This window comes from Fusarium verticillioides, chromosome 1 (genome assembly GCF_000149555.1).
Source record: "Fusarium verticillioides 7600 chromosome 1, whole genome shotgun sequence".
Taxonomy (NCBI): Eukaryota; Fungi; Ascomycota; class Sordariomycetes; order Hypocreales; family Nectriaceae; genus Fusarium; species Fusarium verticillioides.
Genome location: NC_031675.1, coordinates 5,701,913 through 5,718,177, shown reverse-complemented (window position 1 = coordinate 5,718,177; position 16,265 = coordinate 5,701,913). Strand labels below are relative to the sequence as shown.

Below are 16,265 nucleotides of genomic sequence, written 5' to 3'. Positions count from 1 at the left end.
ATTGAGGTACAGTACAGTTGATGGGTACAGTATTTGGGGGGTGGTTGACTGTATGGGGAGTTATGGCTGAGGTGAGGTGAGCTTATCAGTGAGGATGTGGTGTTGATTGAGATGCATGAGCTTAAGATGATAACAAATGTGTTGAGTTCAATGCCTCTTACATGAATTCTAGTTTCATCACATATTGTTCATCTGATCCATTCAATCAGATATAGCCATATCTTATAATCCCAATCATATCATCACAACTTCAGCTCCAGATTCTCACAGATATCATAAAATATCAACAAACGTCAGATCCAGCCAGGGTCCTTTCTCGGTATATGGATGTCAGATCTCAAGCTTACAGCTGTGCCACGCAACACCCCTGCCACTAGCGATGTCGGCTCTCTACCTCAGGTCACGAGAACATCAAACTCCGAGTCAAAACACTTCTCACTCTCTCAAGACAACAACACGCGGTTACTTTAATTGTACAACAGGGCGCACAAGGCGCGGTTACACCTCTGGTTTAAAATCGGCAATTGAAGCGGATGAAGAAGATATCGGAACGCGGCAGTTGGCGAACCGCCTGTATCATATCGTGAAACTACTGTAATCTTACCCCATGTTATGTTTCTGGCCAAAGCTTCGAATCTAGATCGCGGGGTTGGTTCATGACACTCTCAGGCTTCAGCGCGGCAATGAAGCTATTCCAAACCCTGCTCCCACTAAAACGTGCCCAGATAAGCCCAAGCCCCCCCCGCTTGATTTCGGCCCAATTAGTCCTAGCACCTGCATCGCGCACCGAACATCACAGCTCCCCACTCTTTTTTCCCGCTCAGTCTACGTCACGTCACTGAAGCATTGTCTTATCGTTCGCATTCGTTCGGTCTTATCGTAGCCGCGCTGCCCATTATCCCATTCCCAGTTCAGTCTGTGTTTGATACAAACCTGTTTAACTTACTTGTCTCACTCCCCCCTCTTTCCATAGGTAGACAATCTCTCAAATACTACTGTATCTCTCTTGGGCCGTCTTCTCCCCGCATTCACCATTGTTGATCCCCCTTGAACCGCGCGCAACAGCTTGAACCTCAAAACTCCACCGTTGTTGAACTGTATATCCCTAGAAGTATCTTTTGATTATAAACATACGGCGCATTTCTTCAATCTTAACAGTTTCATCACCTCCTCCCTCTATACCATTCTTCTCACTCCCCACAAATCCTCCGCCATGGCTTCTCCAGACCCTAAATCCATCACCGTCGACTCCCTCCCCCAGCTCCTCCAAAATGACAACATGGTCAAGCTCGCAGGCGTAGACGTCGACGGCATACTGCGCGGCAAGCTGGTGTCCAAGAAGAAGTTCCTCTCCATCGCCGAAGCCGGCTTTGGCTTCTGCTCCGTCATCTTTGGCTGGGATATGCACGATCGTACATATATCCGCGAGCTCAAGATCTCAAACGCTGAGAACGGATACCATGATCTCCTTGCTATTCCAGATCTTTCTACCTTTAGGAGGATTCCTTGGGAGGACGATGTTCCTCTGTTTTTGGTGGACTTTTTGGATCCTGAAACCAAGAAGCCTATTTGTGCTTGTCCCAGAGGTCTGGTTAAGACGCAGCTTGAGAAGCTCAAGGAGCATGGTTACGGTGCCATGGCAGGCGGTATGTTCCCTCTTCACCTCTAAACCTGAAGTTTTATACTGACAAACGCAGCTGAATATGAATTCTACCAATTCAAATCCCCCGACCCTTCATCCTCATCCCCAGCCGCATACCTCCAACAAAACCCCCCTCACCAACTCCCCGCCCTCACAGAAGGAATGTTCGGCTACTCCCTCACCCGCCCCGTCCACAACCAAGACTACTACTACGACGTCTTCAACACGTGCGCAAAGTTCTCCTGCGACATCGAGGGCTGGCACACCGAGTCCGGCCCGGGCGTCTTCGAGGCCGCCCTCGAGTTCGGCGAGATCGCGCAGATGGCTGACCGCGCCGCGCTGTTCAAGTACGTCGTCAAGAGCGTGAGCACAAAGTACGGCATCACACCCTGCTTCATGGCCAAGCCGAAGCAGGGCCTGCCTGGAAATAGTGGGCACATGCATGTCTCGATCGTTGATAAGGATGGCAAGAACTTGTTTGCAAGGGAGGCCAAGGATGAGAATGCCAAGTGGAGTGATATTGAGAACCTTTCTGATATGGGACGTCATTTCCTCGCTGGCCTCCTCGTCGGTCTTCCTGACATCATGCCCCTCCTCGCACCAACCATCAACTCCTACAAGCGCCTCGTCGAGAACTTCTGGGCTCCCGTCACAGTATCATGGGGTCTTGAGCACCGCGCTGCGTCAATCCGTCTCATCACACCCAAACCCTCAGCAACACGCTTCGAAGTCCGAGTTCCCGGCGCAGATACAAACCCCCACTTCGTCCTCGCAGCTATTCTCGGCTGTGGATGGCGCGGTGTCGAGAAAAAACTCGAGATTCCTACGCCTCCGCTTGCAATGGGCCAGGATGTCGGCGGTGACGCTGATCCGGGTGAGAGATTGGCCAAGAGTCTTAAGGAGGCTACGGCGCGCTTTATGGAGAAGGGCAGCATTGCACGGGAAGTATTTGGCGATGATTTCGTGGAACACTTTGGCGGCACAAGAGAGCATGAGGTCCGTCTATATGACGAGGCAGTAACTGATTGGTACGTTCCCATTCTTCTCACCTACTGGGGACATTGGCTAACAAATCACAGGGAAATGAAGCGATATATCGAGACTGTTTGATTTGGATATCTGGAGTTGTTCTGTTCTGTTCTCTTTAGTTCTGTTTTGTACGGGTACATGGGGCGTACTGTGGGCATCTCTGTAGCATGAGATACGCGTGAAGTGAGTGCATACGACGTGAGATGATCAAGTGTCGGGAGTCATCCTGATAGACGAATATACCTTTGACACCTTGCATCTCCTGTATCTTCCGGTCGACTCATCCTGACTGTGACCGCTGAAATGGTAGTTCAGCTCTTATGATGTAGACCTCTGCCCCGGCCGATGCCTTGTACTGTATCCAAGGCTAGCGGTATCCAACTCCATCCACCCAGCCATGCTCCAGTAACTCAACCCGACCTTAATCACTCGGTAAATCTCTTCCATACCCTGTATGTTCCATATGGTATCCATTTCCCACCGCGGGAATATCTCCCCGAGCTCATTGGTTTGCACCATTTCCTGTTCTTCCTGACATCCGCCCCAGACACAATGCCTTTGACGCCGTCCGTGATGACCCAAAAACTCCAATATATGCACATAGATCTCTATGCCTATTTCTTAAATCTATTTGCCGCAGTCCTTTCGAGCCGTAACAAAGGTCCTATCAAAATTAGCCACCAACACACACACGCACTAATACAACAAAACTTACACTTTTCCCAAACTACGCAGCATCGGATCGTTGATCTCAACTCTAACACGATCAAGCAAAGCCCGCGTCGCTTTCTCCTCCCACCCTCCTAGTCCGAATAACCTCAACGTCCAATTCTCTATACCTGGTCCGACCCGAATTAGCGTGTGTGTGACTTTTTGAGACGTTTCAGAAAAAGAAAATTCGCCACCTACCGCACTCGACCATCTCCGCCAGGGCCTTGCGCTTCTGCTGGGTGACCGGGTCACTTCCCCAGTTCTGTATCGGCAGCCAATCTACCCGGACGCGCACGAGATCGGCTCCCAGGGTGTTTAAGATTTCAGGGACTCGAGGTATGGGGTCGCAGTCCATGCCGAGCTTGATGCACATCTCCTCGAATATCTTCTCGTACTCTCTGCAGGCCGCGCCGACTACGCCTTTTTCTCCATCGACGTGCTCGGGATCCGCGTCGAAGAAATGCGGGCAGATCTCTGCTATTTCGATGTGTCCGCCCGGGTTGAGGTGCTCGTAAGCTTCGGCCAGTAGAGCGTTCCAGTCGCGAACACCGCCGCCTGCTAGACTGCGCATGTGTATAAAATCGTATGTGCGATTCGGCCAAGTCTCTGTAGCATCGGCGATTTCAAAGGTGACATTCGGAGGGACATCTTCGGGTAGCAATGCGCTGCTCAAGTCGATACCGAGTATATTGACCTGGGGATATCGCTTCGCCATGTCGCAAGCCCATATTCCCGTGCCAGCACCAACATCCAGTATCTCCATCGGATCCTCGGCCGTAAATTGATCAAACGGTAGTTTCGAATCAGCAAGGTTACCATCAAGACACAATTGGTACAGCTCGTGCTGGACCGTCAAGCGATGCGCCTCAGAAGGATCATTCGGCGTGAGAAGCTGGCCAGACCCGTGGTAGGTATGTCCATATTCGCGAATCAGGGGAAGCGTGTCTTCGGAAATAGTCGAGTAATTGGACGTCGTATCGCTATAATCGTCATCGTCCTCAGCAGGACTCACATCACCCACCGTGAGCCGATTCATCCTCTGCAGCCCATCGTTTGACTGCGCCATATCGCTCTTTGAAGTCGCAGAGGAAGCAGTGATGGAAGAACGATCCGGATCGTAGCGGGACATTTGATGAGGGATCGACAAGGGGATATTAAAGCGAGATCAAGTTGGGGGCCGTCGGCTGTGTTCTTATGTATGTACTCTGAAGAGAAGAGAAGAGAAGAGAAGAGAAAGAAGAAGGATGATATCGTGAATTAATATTGGAGTATAGAAAAGGTATCGAGAACGCGCAAGGAAATATGTCTTTTACGAACATCCATGGCCAAAGAAAGAGAGTGGGAGAGAAGAAGGAGAAGAGAAGAGAGGAAGAGAGAGAGGGATTAAAGAAGGAGGGGATGAGGAGGAGAAAAGAGAAAAGGACAAACGAGACGGAATTGAAATCAGCTCGAATACGGAGAGGTACAGACGAGAAGTCACAGCACAAGCACAACCAACTCCTCACTCTGTGTTGTGTTGTGTTGTTTGGAGTCTGAGGAGAAAAAAGAGTGGTTACCTCTACCTTGCAAAGTGGAGGAGCTTCAACAAGGCAAGGCAAAGGTAGTCTAGGGTCCGGGATTGCATCTCCCCTAGTTACCTAGTTAGTTAGCAGCCCAGATGATTCAGGTCAGGGCCAATTTGCATACCAAACCCCAAGCTATAACAATGCCCGCTATAGCACAGCTAGCCTAGCCTCGATGCTCTACACAACAACAACACAAGCCATACCTTAGTCTATCTCAACTCAGAATGGAACTAGAAGCTTTCCAACCTTCCGAATACCCAAGCCATCGCCTTCGCCTTCGCCGTCGCGGTAAGCCTCAGTCCAACAATACAAACATCAGAATTCCACTAGCCATAACAAACAACTCGCCCCCTCTCCATTAAAACCCCTCTCTCTGTCAAGAAACATCGGCAAGTCTGGGGAAAAACTAAGTTACCCGATACATTATCGGCCAATTTCAGCCAACACAAAAAAAAAGACGCGGCCCGTTCTCAAAAGCTAAGCTACCCTAGCTCCCCATTGGCCCAGACCCTTTTCACCACCTGGCACCAAGATTGAGATGCCGTATCTCACCGGCGGGATTGGACGGTTGTTGGGCGCTTAGGGTGAAGGGTATAATCACCGTATGCATGAGATGACGCATCCTGATGATATGACTGTGCGTGAGTGAATGAACCAACAAACTTTCTCAACTCTACGTAGTATTCCTTGTGCTAATCTCTTGATCTCCTCTAAGCGATGTCTGTCTCATTCCCACCAACTCAACCCTGGACCCTGCACGGCCTCTCTTTTCCGCCCTGCCAACAAAACCTCACACCAGGACAAAATTACCACTGTAATTCCTCATAAGCCTTGGAGACAATGTGGCAAGTCTATTCTGACATCCCAGTCAAGCCCTGACCTGTCTCCCACGAGGTTGCCTTGCCCGGTAGTTCAAATCTCCTCTTTCGCCTTGAACTCTCTTTTACGCTCATGTAACCCCGACCCCCCCTGGAAGAATATCATTTTCTTTTCGCACGTCACGTCACCGGACCCTGCTTGCCGTTCCCCGGGTGGACCAGAAACCTCGTGGCCCCCTTGTCTTATCAGTGTTCTAGACCACGTCAAGGCTCAAAAACGTGGCTGTCTCTCGAAGCTATTCCAAATATTGATCATCATAAGAGAGGTCCTTGTATACATGGATCATCCGGGTTCCGGGTTCGCAACTCGTTACTCGCCTCGTTTGGAGATCATGATGGTCAAAGAGCTGAGACATTGATGTTGTGAAAATTGCCATGCATGCATTCATGATTCAGTGGATCACATGTCATGGTGCGGCACAGCGGAAGCGGAAGCGGAAGCGGAACGGCTCGAGGGAACGAACCATTGCAGCTCATGTCATGTTCGTCTCCGATAAGGCATGTCTGTGATGCGATGTGATGTACTTCTGAGTCAAAATGGACGAGACGGTCCCTTGCATTAAGCTATTCCCAGATACCACTATCTCACCGAGATAGAGAGGTATCTGCTATTCAGTACAATTCGGAAGTCCTTCGCATCGCAGCTCACTCCCAAGACTCATCTCGCCACAATAAACTCAATCCCAAACCCACTCGATAAAGTCCCAAGTATTGATGCTGTTCCACACTAAAAACAATGTCCCAAGTAAAAAATAAAAATAAAAAAAGGTCTCAAAGATGAAGCAGAAGTTAGAAAGTTGAAGTGTGACCTGATAGAGAAGAACGCCGATGCTATGACGCAACTGACAAGGCGCAACAAATGAGGGCTCGACCAGACATTCATGATGGTAGACGTGTAAACAAAAGACATGCCACAGACAGACTGCAAGAACAAATGTCTGCAATGAGCAAAGTATGCAGCGATGTCACGCTGTAACAAGGTGTGCTGCGAGACATGCCAACTGGCCTGATAGCCAAGACCATCGTCGTCCGAGACCCAGTTTCCTTCGGATGTATGCCTTTTTTCCTTTTGTTGCTCGTCTTGAAACTGGCTCGAGAAAAGAGCCCACAAATTGCCGCCCATCCCTAGTATCCCAAATGCTTGGCCCGGTTTGGTCCTCATTACTTTCAAGGATTGCTTCTTTTGCGTAAACCTCATGGTATCCATGCAGCCGTTCTCGACGTAGGCTCTCTCGTGTTTCCATGTCAAATCGTAGGCCTTTCTCGTGATACACATCGTCAGAAACAGGGGCTTCTCTCATGTCGCTTTGTGATAATCCATGTTCAGACCTGGACACCATCAATGACGATCGATGCAGGCAATCCTCGCGCACTCACTTTCCACCAACATAATCATGCACACCAAACAGACTCGCCGCCTTGTCCTTGTCCATTAAACAATGCAGAAATAAAAAAAGGATTCTCACTAAGCATCGCTAGCCTGCCCAACCATTCATATGAATAATCACCTTTCCTCCGGGCCCAGCGTCGTATACATCCCCATATCCTTTGCTCAATTCTGATCATCGTCTTTCCGTTACAAATGCTGATTGCGGACTTTCCTCATTAGCTTCTGATTGCAAACCAGTCTTATCGTCGTTCAAAAATGCCGTCATCTAGTAATATCATGGCCGTCGGTTTCTAGTAAAACCGTCAATGCCTTGGTCGTATTCGTGTTAAAGTCGTCGCACTAGGCGGCTTCCTTCTTCGGCTTGCGTTTATTCCCAACTCTCCCATCCGTGTGCTCGTCGTCGGGATTCCACTCCTCGGGGTGAAAGTTGGGGTTGCAGTAGTGAGCTCGGTTCCAAATACTGTTCTTAAACGTGTTGGTCGTCACTTGGTACGTCGATTCCGGAAAATTGTTCTTGCCCTCGTCGTAGTCGAGCTGAACAGGGCTGAATCGGATGTGATAGCTTGAAGCGCCTCGCATGGAGAGCGAATTCTGAGATCCTGGGCCAGACGCAGGTAGCATCGCGGGACTTGGCGCAATCGCAGAACTTCCCGATATCGAGGCCGGCGGGGTTGGGGGCTGAGGAGATGCCATGATGGGCGGTGGCTGCGGTGGCGCTACTCCCGGTGTCGTAGCAGGCAGAGGCTCGGGGAAGGATGACATCCATGGGCTCTGTTGCACAGGCGAGAATTGTTCTGGCGCCGAACTGGCTGGAGGTGGTGCGAGCTGCGCAAGCCCTCCCATTGTGTTACTGAAGCCCGGGATGATAGACAGCGCATCAAAGTTCATGGTCGAGTACTGCCCGAGATCCGCTTGGTCGGTCGTGATGTTAGTGTTATGGGTGAAGCCGCTGACACGAAGCACCTGCATGGTGGGTGCTTTGTACAGGATGTCGTAGTGGTCGGGTCGGTAGAGCAGATAGATGATGGGGCCGAGTGTGCTGGCGTCCTGGGTGTTGAGATCATCTGGCACACGGTACTGGTTAACCTGAGTACCTGCACTGCGGTCGAGGTAGGCAATCTCAAGTACAAAGTTGGCTGGTCTGAGGAGGACTTCGGCCAAGGCGGACATGCCCAGGTGCTCGATCTCGCGGTTAGGGATCTCGACGACTTGCCGGCAGTGAGCATCGACACCACCTGCATCCGAAACGAAAGGATTGAACTTGGCAGCATTGAGCTTGAGGTAAGTCGCTGTAAGCAGGCGAAGGTAGTAAATGATGTTACTCGACACAACAGGGTCGTTCCACTTGGCTTGGATCAATGAGTGCGCATACTGAGGGTTGTCGACATTCTGAGCGACTTCGCGCAAAAAGTCAAACATCTCATCTGACCAGTCGTCGTAGAATGGATAGCCACCAACAGAGCCCAGCAAATGGTTCATGCTCATAAGACGTGCCACCTCACCTTCGATCTTGGCCTGATCCCCCGACTCAACGAGTTTCTCGAAGTAGCTGAAGCCAATTGCTATTGGTGAGAAAGTTAGCGCAAGTTCGACCTGTCACAAGAGTTGCCGAGACATGGGCAGTAAGCAAGCAAGGTAACGTCAGGCATGCCAAACATGTTTCATAATAGGCGGAGAGAGTCGCGGGATGAGAAGCGGGGAGTTGTAGACATACCTCGCCATCCACAGTTGCCATCGCCTTGAATGGGGCGGAAGTGTGAGTAGGTTTGGGGGAGAGACTGGATCACACCATTGTTAGCAATGAGCGACACCAACAAGAGTAAATAAAAACGTACGATTGTCTTTTCGACATAGACGGGATCGGCTTTGGCATACTCGTGGGTGATGACATCGCTCGAGACTTTGTTCCCTACTGCGAGACCCTGCGAGACCGGAGGTTAGCGACGGACGGATACCGTGAAGCAAGCAAGCAAGCAAATGACGCGCGAGCTAGAAGCGCCAGGGTGAAATGAATGGGTGCAATATACCTCAAGAACAGGCTGATAATCCTCTGCAGCAGCCTGCTGCGCGGCCATATCGTGTTGGCCTTGATCCTCCATCTTGAGCACGACAGGGGATTGAGCAGCGTACTGCGTCTGCTGTAGAATGTCAAGCTGCTGCTGTTGATGACGGTGACTTTGCGGCGGTTGCGCTAGAGTTGGCGAGGAAGAAGAAGCTTTGTTGGAGGTGGAGTTTTGTGAAGAGGAATAGAGCGAGGATACGGATGGCGCGGTTGCAGTGGGGGAAGAAGAGAGTTGCTGCTGTCGAGGAATTCGTTGTTGCTGAACAAGACACGGTTGTTGCTGCTGTTGCTGTGTTTGCGATTGGAGTGCATGCGACGACTGGGGAAGTTGTGATGATGGAGCAGGCGGCGGTGGGTTGTTGTAGAAGCCAGCACCTCCACCTCCAGCAGACACAGGAAAGCCAAAGTCCAGGTCTGAAGCTAGGCCATAGGACGCGAAGCTGGAGGAGGCGAAAGGTGTGGGTTGAGGCTGGAACATGCCTCTGAGGGAGAAGAGAGGGAGGGAGAGGAGGAGAGGAAGCGAAGAGAGGAGAGGGAAACAATAGAAATAGAGGGTGAGTGAGCAACCAAGTTTAAAATCAAGGCAGAGAGTGAGTGATTCAATGCGAGGTGATAAACGGACGGTGTTGGTAGGTAGATGAACGAACGAGAGAAAAGAGGTGCACTTTCAGCTAGAAAATTGAACCTCTCTTACTGGACTTGCTTGTCATTCAAAAGTCACACTCTCACACACTACTCTCTCACTCATATGAAAGACAGACAGACAGTTAATCGACTCAACTCATCACACTCAATCAAAAGAGAGGAACGGGATGGGGGGGAGATGGGAACGGGAGGAGAAGGATGGCGTTTTTAGGTAGTGCTAAAAGCTAACGAGACAGAGAGAGCAGAGCAGAGCAGAGCAGAGCAGAGCAGAGGCAGAGGCAGAGGCAGAGCGTCTGCTACCAGGCCATGGGCAGGCCCCAAGGACCAGGACAGGGAATACCTAGAGCAAGGTACAGTACATTATCCGTACCTTAGCGAAACGGACAAGCCACCCGTCGGATACTGATACATAAAGAAAAACGAAGTGGTCTGTTCCATCCAGAGTGCTCCCATGCCATGGCCCCCCAGGGTACCATCTCGTGCTGTCAAACGCCCTGTGGATCAGAAGACGGACACCGACGTACTCTTTCCCTTTCCCTTCCTCGGTAGCCCGTAGGTTACAGCACGGTTCGAGAGAGAGCCTGGGGGGTCACTGCAGGGATTGAGACAGGGGTTCAGGGCCAGGGCTAGGGATTTAGGGACAATCCACGCGCGGGCGGGTTCGATTAGCCTAGCGCTGAGCAACTGAGTGAGAAAGAGCAGCATGTTCTAACGGGAACTGTACCCCTAGCTCAACACTTGGACTGTGAGTCTTTTCTGACGAGAGGGGCTTTTTTTTTCACACGGCGGGGTTGGAGTGTTTTGCGGCACGGTTGAGATTGAAGAGTCAACGGTTTGATGAGATTGAGAGGGGGGAAAAGGAAAGATAGCGCTAAGAAATTAAATTCCCCGACGAGTCTATTTGGCTTCGATGCAACCTGAACCTGGATAATTAATGCACGATGTACGGAGACAGAAAGTATCATCAGAGAGAGCTTAGGTCAGGTTTGTTGACAAGTGAGGTGAGGGCGGCTAGCAGAGTATAGTGACGGGAATGGATGCAGCGTGCCCCAGGATGCCAAGCCAAGTTTTGAGTGTGGGTAATACAGAGGCGAGGCTAGGTAGTTAGTTTCTTGTGCTTCTTGTCTGTGGGAGGGTTGGACACAGCTAAGCTAAAGCTAAGCTGCTTGACTTGACTTGACTTGAGAGAGCCAAGACTCTTGTTGTAAGCACGATCAATGTGATACAAGAGGCGGTAGCAAATGTCAACCTAGGCAAGGTAAGCTCAAGCTTGTGAGTGAGTGTATGTATGTACATATGATCCTTTCACCTGAAGAGGCTAATCCATCCATGGTACGTCAGCTTCCTCATTATCCAGAACAAGCGGTATCAAAAGTCCTCAGTATCTGCTAGACGAGAGACCCTCGTGGCAGCACGATACATCAACACGCCGCACACTGAACCTGGGCCTGGCCGTTATAAAAGATTAGTACGTTACAGCACCTAAACTCGGAGTCTCCACCGCCAGCAGGGATTGGGTGTGCTCTTCACCAAAAACTCCATGACGATCTCCCGCTGACGATGGCCCTGGCAACATCGTTCACAAGCAAGTTTTTTTACGATGCGAAGCTGAAATTGAACTTGAGAATCGATGCGCCGTTGTGCGGCACGGCCATGCGAGTGAAATTTCCCACTGGTCTGGCTATAGCCATGACCGGCTAGAGCGCTTGTGGTGTAAAAAAAAATAAACAACGATGGGTGAGATATCGCGTAGTGGAGGTAGAGAATCAAGATCGATTCGTGGTCGGGTGATTTGCTTTAGTTTCAACCGGGCGACAGTAATCGTAGAGCAGCCAATGTAAGAAGCAGACAATGAATCCTTTATGAAAGGCGTTATACTGTAGAATTGTATTATGTCTGTCTGTCAGAGAGTGCATTATCATATGGCCAGGTACGAAAGATACAATGCCCAGACGATGCGAATGTGCCGCATCACTTGGCGTACCTGTCTGTGCCTCATTCTATGGAACCTTCATTTATGGAAACACACTTACGAGCATCTAATCACATTCATCTCTGCGACATTTTAACTTTTACGATCTTCACATCAACGACCGTTTTTTTTTAATTCATTTACTCATCCCGATCTAAATCGTGTGGGGAGCAAACGAGCAGGCCAATACAAACCAAGCAGCTAAGGAAAAGCCAAGCCTTGGAACACGATCCCGCTTCTCCCCGGGGAATGGAGAATGGGGTTTGAAATATGATATGATCTTTCATCTTTTTTTTATTTTTTGCTTTTTGAGCTGTCAAACAGGCATTGCTCTGTACTGTAGTATTTCACTGTACATCTCAAACGCCAGCGGATAGACAACAGCAACACATCGCTTGCGTAGATTGGTCGCGGAAGACGGGCCGTACGCGGAACGGGAACGGGAAGCTTAACGCGAGAAACTCTCCGCGGAAACAGTGTGTTTACGACAGCCAAAGTCAATTTTGAGCGGTTTGTCGAATGAGGGGAGGAATATCTCATGCATGGAACTTGCTAACCACAGAGTTTTTTCCAGATGGCCTAAGCAGAATGTCACTGTCTTTGTCAAAAGTGGCGATGAGACGAAGCTGCGTGTGCCTGGACCCCTGTTATTTTGGCTTTGGGGGTGGGTTGACTGTCGACTGACTGAACCAGAGCAAGGCCCGCCAATATCAATCAATGACCGCTACAGCTGCCTACCTAGTGGTGATGAACGAGGAAGAACGAACTGAACTACTGCCAGGTCCCTTTGTCTAGTACGTTGGATACCATCTGCCTCTAGTCAAGCAAAGGAAAGTCTGAAAGTCAAAAGCCAGCCGAGAAGTGCAATCAAAAATCTCCAAAATCTCTAGCGGTGATGATGGTGGGTGCGCACGGACCTTGTGTAAATCGAAGCTATCAATTGGTTCGTGTAACACACACCCCAAAGACCAATCGTCGGGGCCAAAGAATGGTCGATGATTATGCAGCAGGCAAGCAGGCATGTGCTGGGGATCTTTGCTTGACCTTCTTGATGTGAACACGGCAATCGAGCTGAAGACGACACATGTGTATAAGAGCAAGCTATTAAGGTATCAATTAGGGAGGTATATATCTCGGTAGCATATGAAAATGAAATATCGGATGTCACTTCCGATGCGTGCTATCGTGACGCTAGCTCAGTGCGATCCAAATAAGCCACGATCTGACAGAACTGGACTCAAACCGTACAGTGCAGTAGTCTAAATCCACATCCATCACATACCTCACACACTCCATCAAATCAAAAAGACTCTGAATAAAAAAAGCAATTCACAGAATCCTTCCCGTGTTTTGTTCTATTCAACACCAGGTCCACGGTCCTCACCCAGTATCCGCGCCTCCCTCCCGCTTCAAACACTCAGCACTTCACCTGTGAATCAGCGGCAAACAACTACCTCGAGCAAACAGAAAACAAATGGAAAATACCTCTCTGCACACCTCGCAAGGTCAACCACCAAACGGCCCGCTGTATGTACCTCCCGGCGCCGCTCCGTCGCCTTTGTTCATTCGGTCCGCATTGGATGTTCACTATCCCGTGCTTCCCATGATTTGTCTCTGCTCTGTGCGAGTTTTCCATCTCGTATTGCATCTCCCCCAATCTAGATATGTCCACCGTTGAATTCGGAAGGTTGGACACGTTCCGTTCTGCAGTTATCCGCGGTCTACGATTCAGCATCATGGCCCATACCTTTACTGCCCATATGTGTCACTCTACTGTACTCTCCATGTGCTACACTCCCCCCAACGGCAAAAGTCTCTCGTCTAGGCTTGTCGAGAAAATCTCAGAAAAAAACAGTGAAATTCTCTGTGGGCCAAGACAAAATGATCAGCCGCATCCTGTGAAATGATAAGCCGCTTTACCCCTCGCAGCTCCCCCCAAGTCCCGTCCTGTGTAACCACTCGACGTTGCATCGCTTGTCTGATGATGGTCAGCGATCTTAGCTTGGTCCTTGTTTTTTAAATTCGGGTCTCTGGTGCATCATAGACTAGGTAGCCTTGAAAAGTTAGATCAGCGCAGCATGTTTACATATGTCAAGACTAAAAATCAGGTGAGGCGAAAGGATACCTGCACAACTGCCGAACATCAGGCTGTTGGTCATCACTGAGACATCAGGCTACAGGTCATCTGACTATGAGGTCGTTTGTTTATATTGAATAACATTACTCGTCACTCGCTTTTGCTACACGAGACATTGGGGGGGATCAAGTCCGAATACGGCGTCACTTCGGCCCTCACCCTTCTGCACTTTCTTTCTCGTCATCTCTCTCTCTCTCCGAAACAACTGGTCCGTAGTCGATGCTGCTACCCGTCTGGTGCGACGAGGAACCACCGTTGCCAGTGGCCTCGTACTATGCGAGATCCCGTCGAAGCATCTCCAAACGCGGATGCACCCGCAGGAAAACTGCAACAGCATCTTACTCTTCTCGATCCAGCAGAATGACCTGGGGGGTTGAAACAGGAAACAGGAGCAAAGAGTGTTTCCTGGTCTGCGGATATCCATGGGGCTACGTTGATGGCCATACAGTGAATTCATTCCGTGGCCGCTCTCTCAGGGCCAGGCTGCAGCCAGCTTCCCCTTCTTCCCGCGATGTTGAGTAGCCGCCCTATGCCCTCCCTTGCCCAATGGAATGCCTGACATGTCTACTTGCTCGTCCGTTGCGGAATGCTCACTGTTGCGGAATCCATCTCCGTCTCTGAAAATAGCACCAAACAGCTCCGAAATAGACGACGTGAGTCCCTCGAGCGCTGCAATGCGCTCGGTGTCTGCGTCAGAGGTGATCTGCAGGAGACCCTCCTTTTGGTTGATTCGACCCTTGATCTTGCCATCAACGATCAAGAACCCCAGAATGTCTTGTACCTCGGGCTCGGAGATCTTGAGCTGCTTGGCGATCCAGGATAGCTTCATGCGTGTGTAAGGTGCGATGAGCTTTATAACGCCCTTGGTTCGCATGTTTCGCGTGACTTCATCGATGTTCTCGGCAATGAATGGATCATCTAGGATGTCCTGGTTACGCTGCAGGACCTTTTCGTACGCGTGTACATCATCCCGCTGGTAAGCGTCGACCAGATCTGTCATGGCGGAGATTCGCGGATCTGTCTTGTACGGCTTGGTCTCCTGCGAGTCGAAGGGGTTAATGTCGGACTTCATCAGCATTGTTGTCAACAGTAGATACTTGAGAACCTGAATTCGCTGGAGAGAACCTGCTTCGTCGTAGTTGCGGAACGATTCGAAAAAGTCACTCTGCGCTTCCTTCCAGTTCTCTTCGCTCATGTGCATCTTTCCACCACACTCTCTGATGATACCCATGATTCTGGGATGTGGTACCGCGGATTTGACTTTGAGAGCTCTTTGATACAGGGCCTTGAGTTGCTTATTATTCTTGGTCTCTGCAAACATCTGGATCTCAAGTGCGTAAATCTCAAGTGAATATGTGCCCTTGCTAGGGTCGTCGGTGCCATCTTCTTGCTGGCAGGTCTTGTGGAGTTCTCGGAGCTTCTTTGCTACAGCGCCGTACTCCTTTCGGTCGAGAAGTAGCTTTGCCAGCTTGATGTTGGTCTTGAGCCATAGGCGCTCGTTGTTGGTGCTCTGGAAGCTCTGCAGCGTGAGGGAGTAGAATTGCTCCATACACTTCACCGCCTCTGGGCCATCCGCTCCCTTTTCGATGTAATCGAGCATGTTGTTGATGGACTTCTCCGAGTAGTTGCGCGTGACTGCCGACTTGACGTAGGTGAGGAGTTCGGCGTAATGTTCAGCAGCCTATCGTTGTCAGCGATGTCCCTGTTCTACCAGGAACAGTCCCTACCTTGTCGTATTGACCCAGCTTGAACTCGAGCTTTATGGCCTGCTTCACACCCTTGAAGCCCCATTCTCCTTTCTCTTCTTCGAGTGGCGGAATGCCTAGGAATTCTGCGATCGCATCTTCGGGGTCTGAAAGCTTGAGCTGCTTGGCATTGTAGTATTTGTTTTCGATATCGACGTCGGCGGTCTCCTCGTCGTCGTCTTCTTCGTACTCGAAGTCGTACCTGGGCGCGATTAGTGATGCACTGCGTATGCGCGGCTGATCTTGCGTACTGCTCCTCATCCGACTCCTGCATGAAATCCTCGTCGTCCGACATGGTGAAGGAGATGTGGTCAAGCGATCAAACAATATTATCTGTTAAAATTGAGACACGAAAAGGCTTATCTGGGTCGAAAGCTTGAGGGATGTCAGACAGAGTAACTATTGTGATGATGATGAATGATTGAATGTTGGATTGGAGATCAACTTCCTGAAGCTGGGGTGGAGCAGGCAACCGCGGGGCCGCTTATC

General features: G+C 50.2%; 6 protein-coding genes across 7 annotated transcripts; 2 read left to right on the top strand and 4 right to left on the bottom strand.

The window, feature by feature from the left end:
• Positions 1-901: 901 nt before the first annotated feature.
• Positions 902-3,395, top strand: FVEG_00192 (glutamine synthetase). Its single transcript, XM_018886624.1, has 3 exons — positions 902-1,646; positions 1,698-2,670; positions 2,722-3,395. Exons 1-3 carry the CDS (start codon positions 1,214-1,216, stop codon positions 2,750-2,752), a joined length of 1,437 nt encoding a protein of 478 aa, XP_018742213.1. The 5' UTR covers positions 902-1,213; the 3' UTR covers positions 2,753-3,395.
• Positions 2,721-5,407, bottom strand: FVEG_00193 (hypothetical protein). 2 transcript variants are annotated; one of them, XM_018886625.1, is made up of 4 exons: positions 5,069-5,407; positions 3,581-5,011; positions 3,387-3,504; positions 2,727-3,335 (listed from the first exon to the last, which is right to left on the bottom strand). In XM_018886625.1, the coding sequence occupies exons 2-4, from the start codon at positions 4,509-4,511 to the stop codon at positions 3,299-3,301; spliced, it is 1,086 nt and encodes a 361-aa protein (XP_018742214.1). In that variant the 5' UTR covers positions 4,512-5,011; positions 5,069-5,407; the 3' UTR covers positions 2,727-3,298. The 2 variants fall into 2 exon arrangements, with proteins under 2 accessions (XP_018742215.1, XP_018742214.1); XM_018886626.1 differs by lacking the exon at positions 5,069-5,407 and having other exon boundaries at positions 2,721-3,335; positions 3,581-5,045.
• A 1,383-nt stretch (positions 5,408-6,790) lies between these two features.
• Positions 6,791-7,258, bottom strand: FVEG_00194 (hypothetical protein; the record flags this gene model as incomplete). The annotated part of the gene is made up of 2 exons (XM_018886627.1): positions 6,791-7,154; positions 7,203-7,258. 2 exons carry the CDS (start codon positions 7,256-7,258, stop codon positions 6,791-6,793), a joined length of 420 nt encoding a protein of 139 aa, XP_018742216.1.
• A 296-nt stretch (positions 7,259-7,554) lies between these two features.
• Positions 7,555-9,755, bottom strand: FVEG_00195 (hypothetical protein; the record flags this gene model as incomplete). Its single annotated transcript, XM_018886628.1, has 4 exons — positions 7,555-8,777; positions 8,930-8,993; positions 9,051-9,137; positions 9,243-9,755. The coding sequence occupies 4 exons, from the start codon at positions 9,753-9,755 to the stop codon at positions 7,555-7,557; spliced, it is 1,887 nt and encodes a 628-aa protein (XP_018742217.1).
• A 1,108-nt stretch (positions 9,756-10,863) lies between these two features.
• On the top strand, positions 10,864-11,623 carry FVEG_00196 (hypothetical protein; the record flags this gene model as incomplete). The annotated part of the gene is made up of 3 exons (XM_018886629.1): positions 10,864-10,923; positions 11,109-11,180; positions 11,417-11,623. The coding sequence occupies 3 exons, from the start codon at positions 10,864-10,866 to the stop codon at positions 11,621-11,623; spliced, it is 339 nt and encodes a 112-aa protein (XP_018742218.1).
• Positions 11,624-14,004: 2,381 nt separating this feature from the next.
• FVEG_00197 (COP9 signalosome complex subunit 2) lies at positions 14,005-16,253 on the bottom strand. Its single transcript, XM_018886630.1, has 3 exons — positions 16,028-16,253; positions 15,759-15,978; positions 14,005-15,712 (listed from the first exon to the last, which is right to left on the bottom strand). Exons 1-3 carry the CDS (start codon positions 16,069-16,071, stop codon positions 14,504-14,506), a joined length of 1,473 nt encoding a protein of 490 aa, XP_018742219.1. The 5' UTR covers positions 16,072-16,253; the 3' UTR covers positions 14,005-14,503.
• Positions 16,254-16,265: the final 12 nt, after the last annotated feature.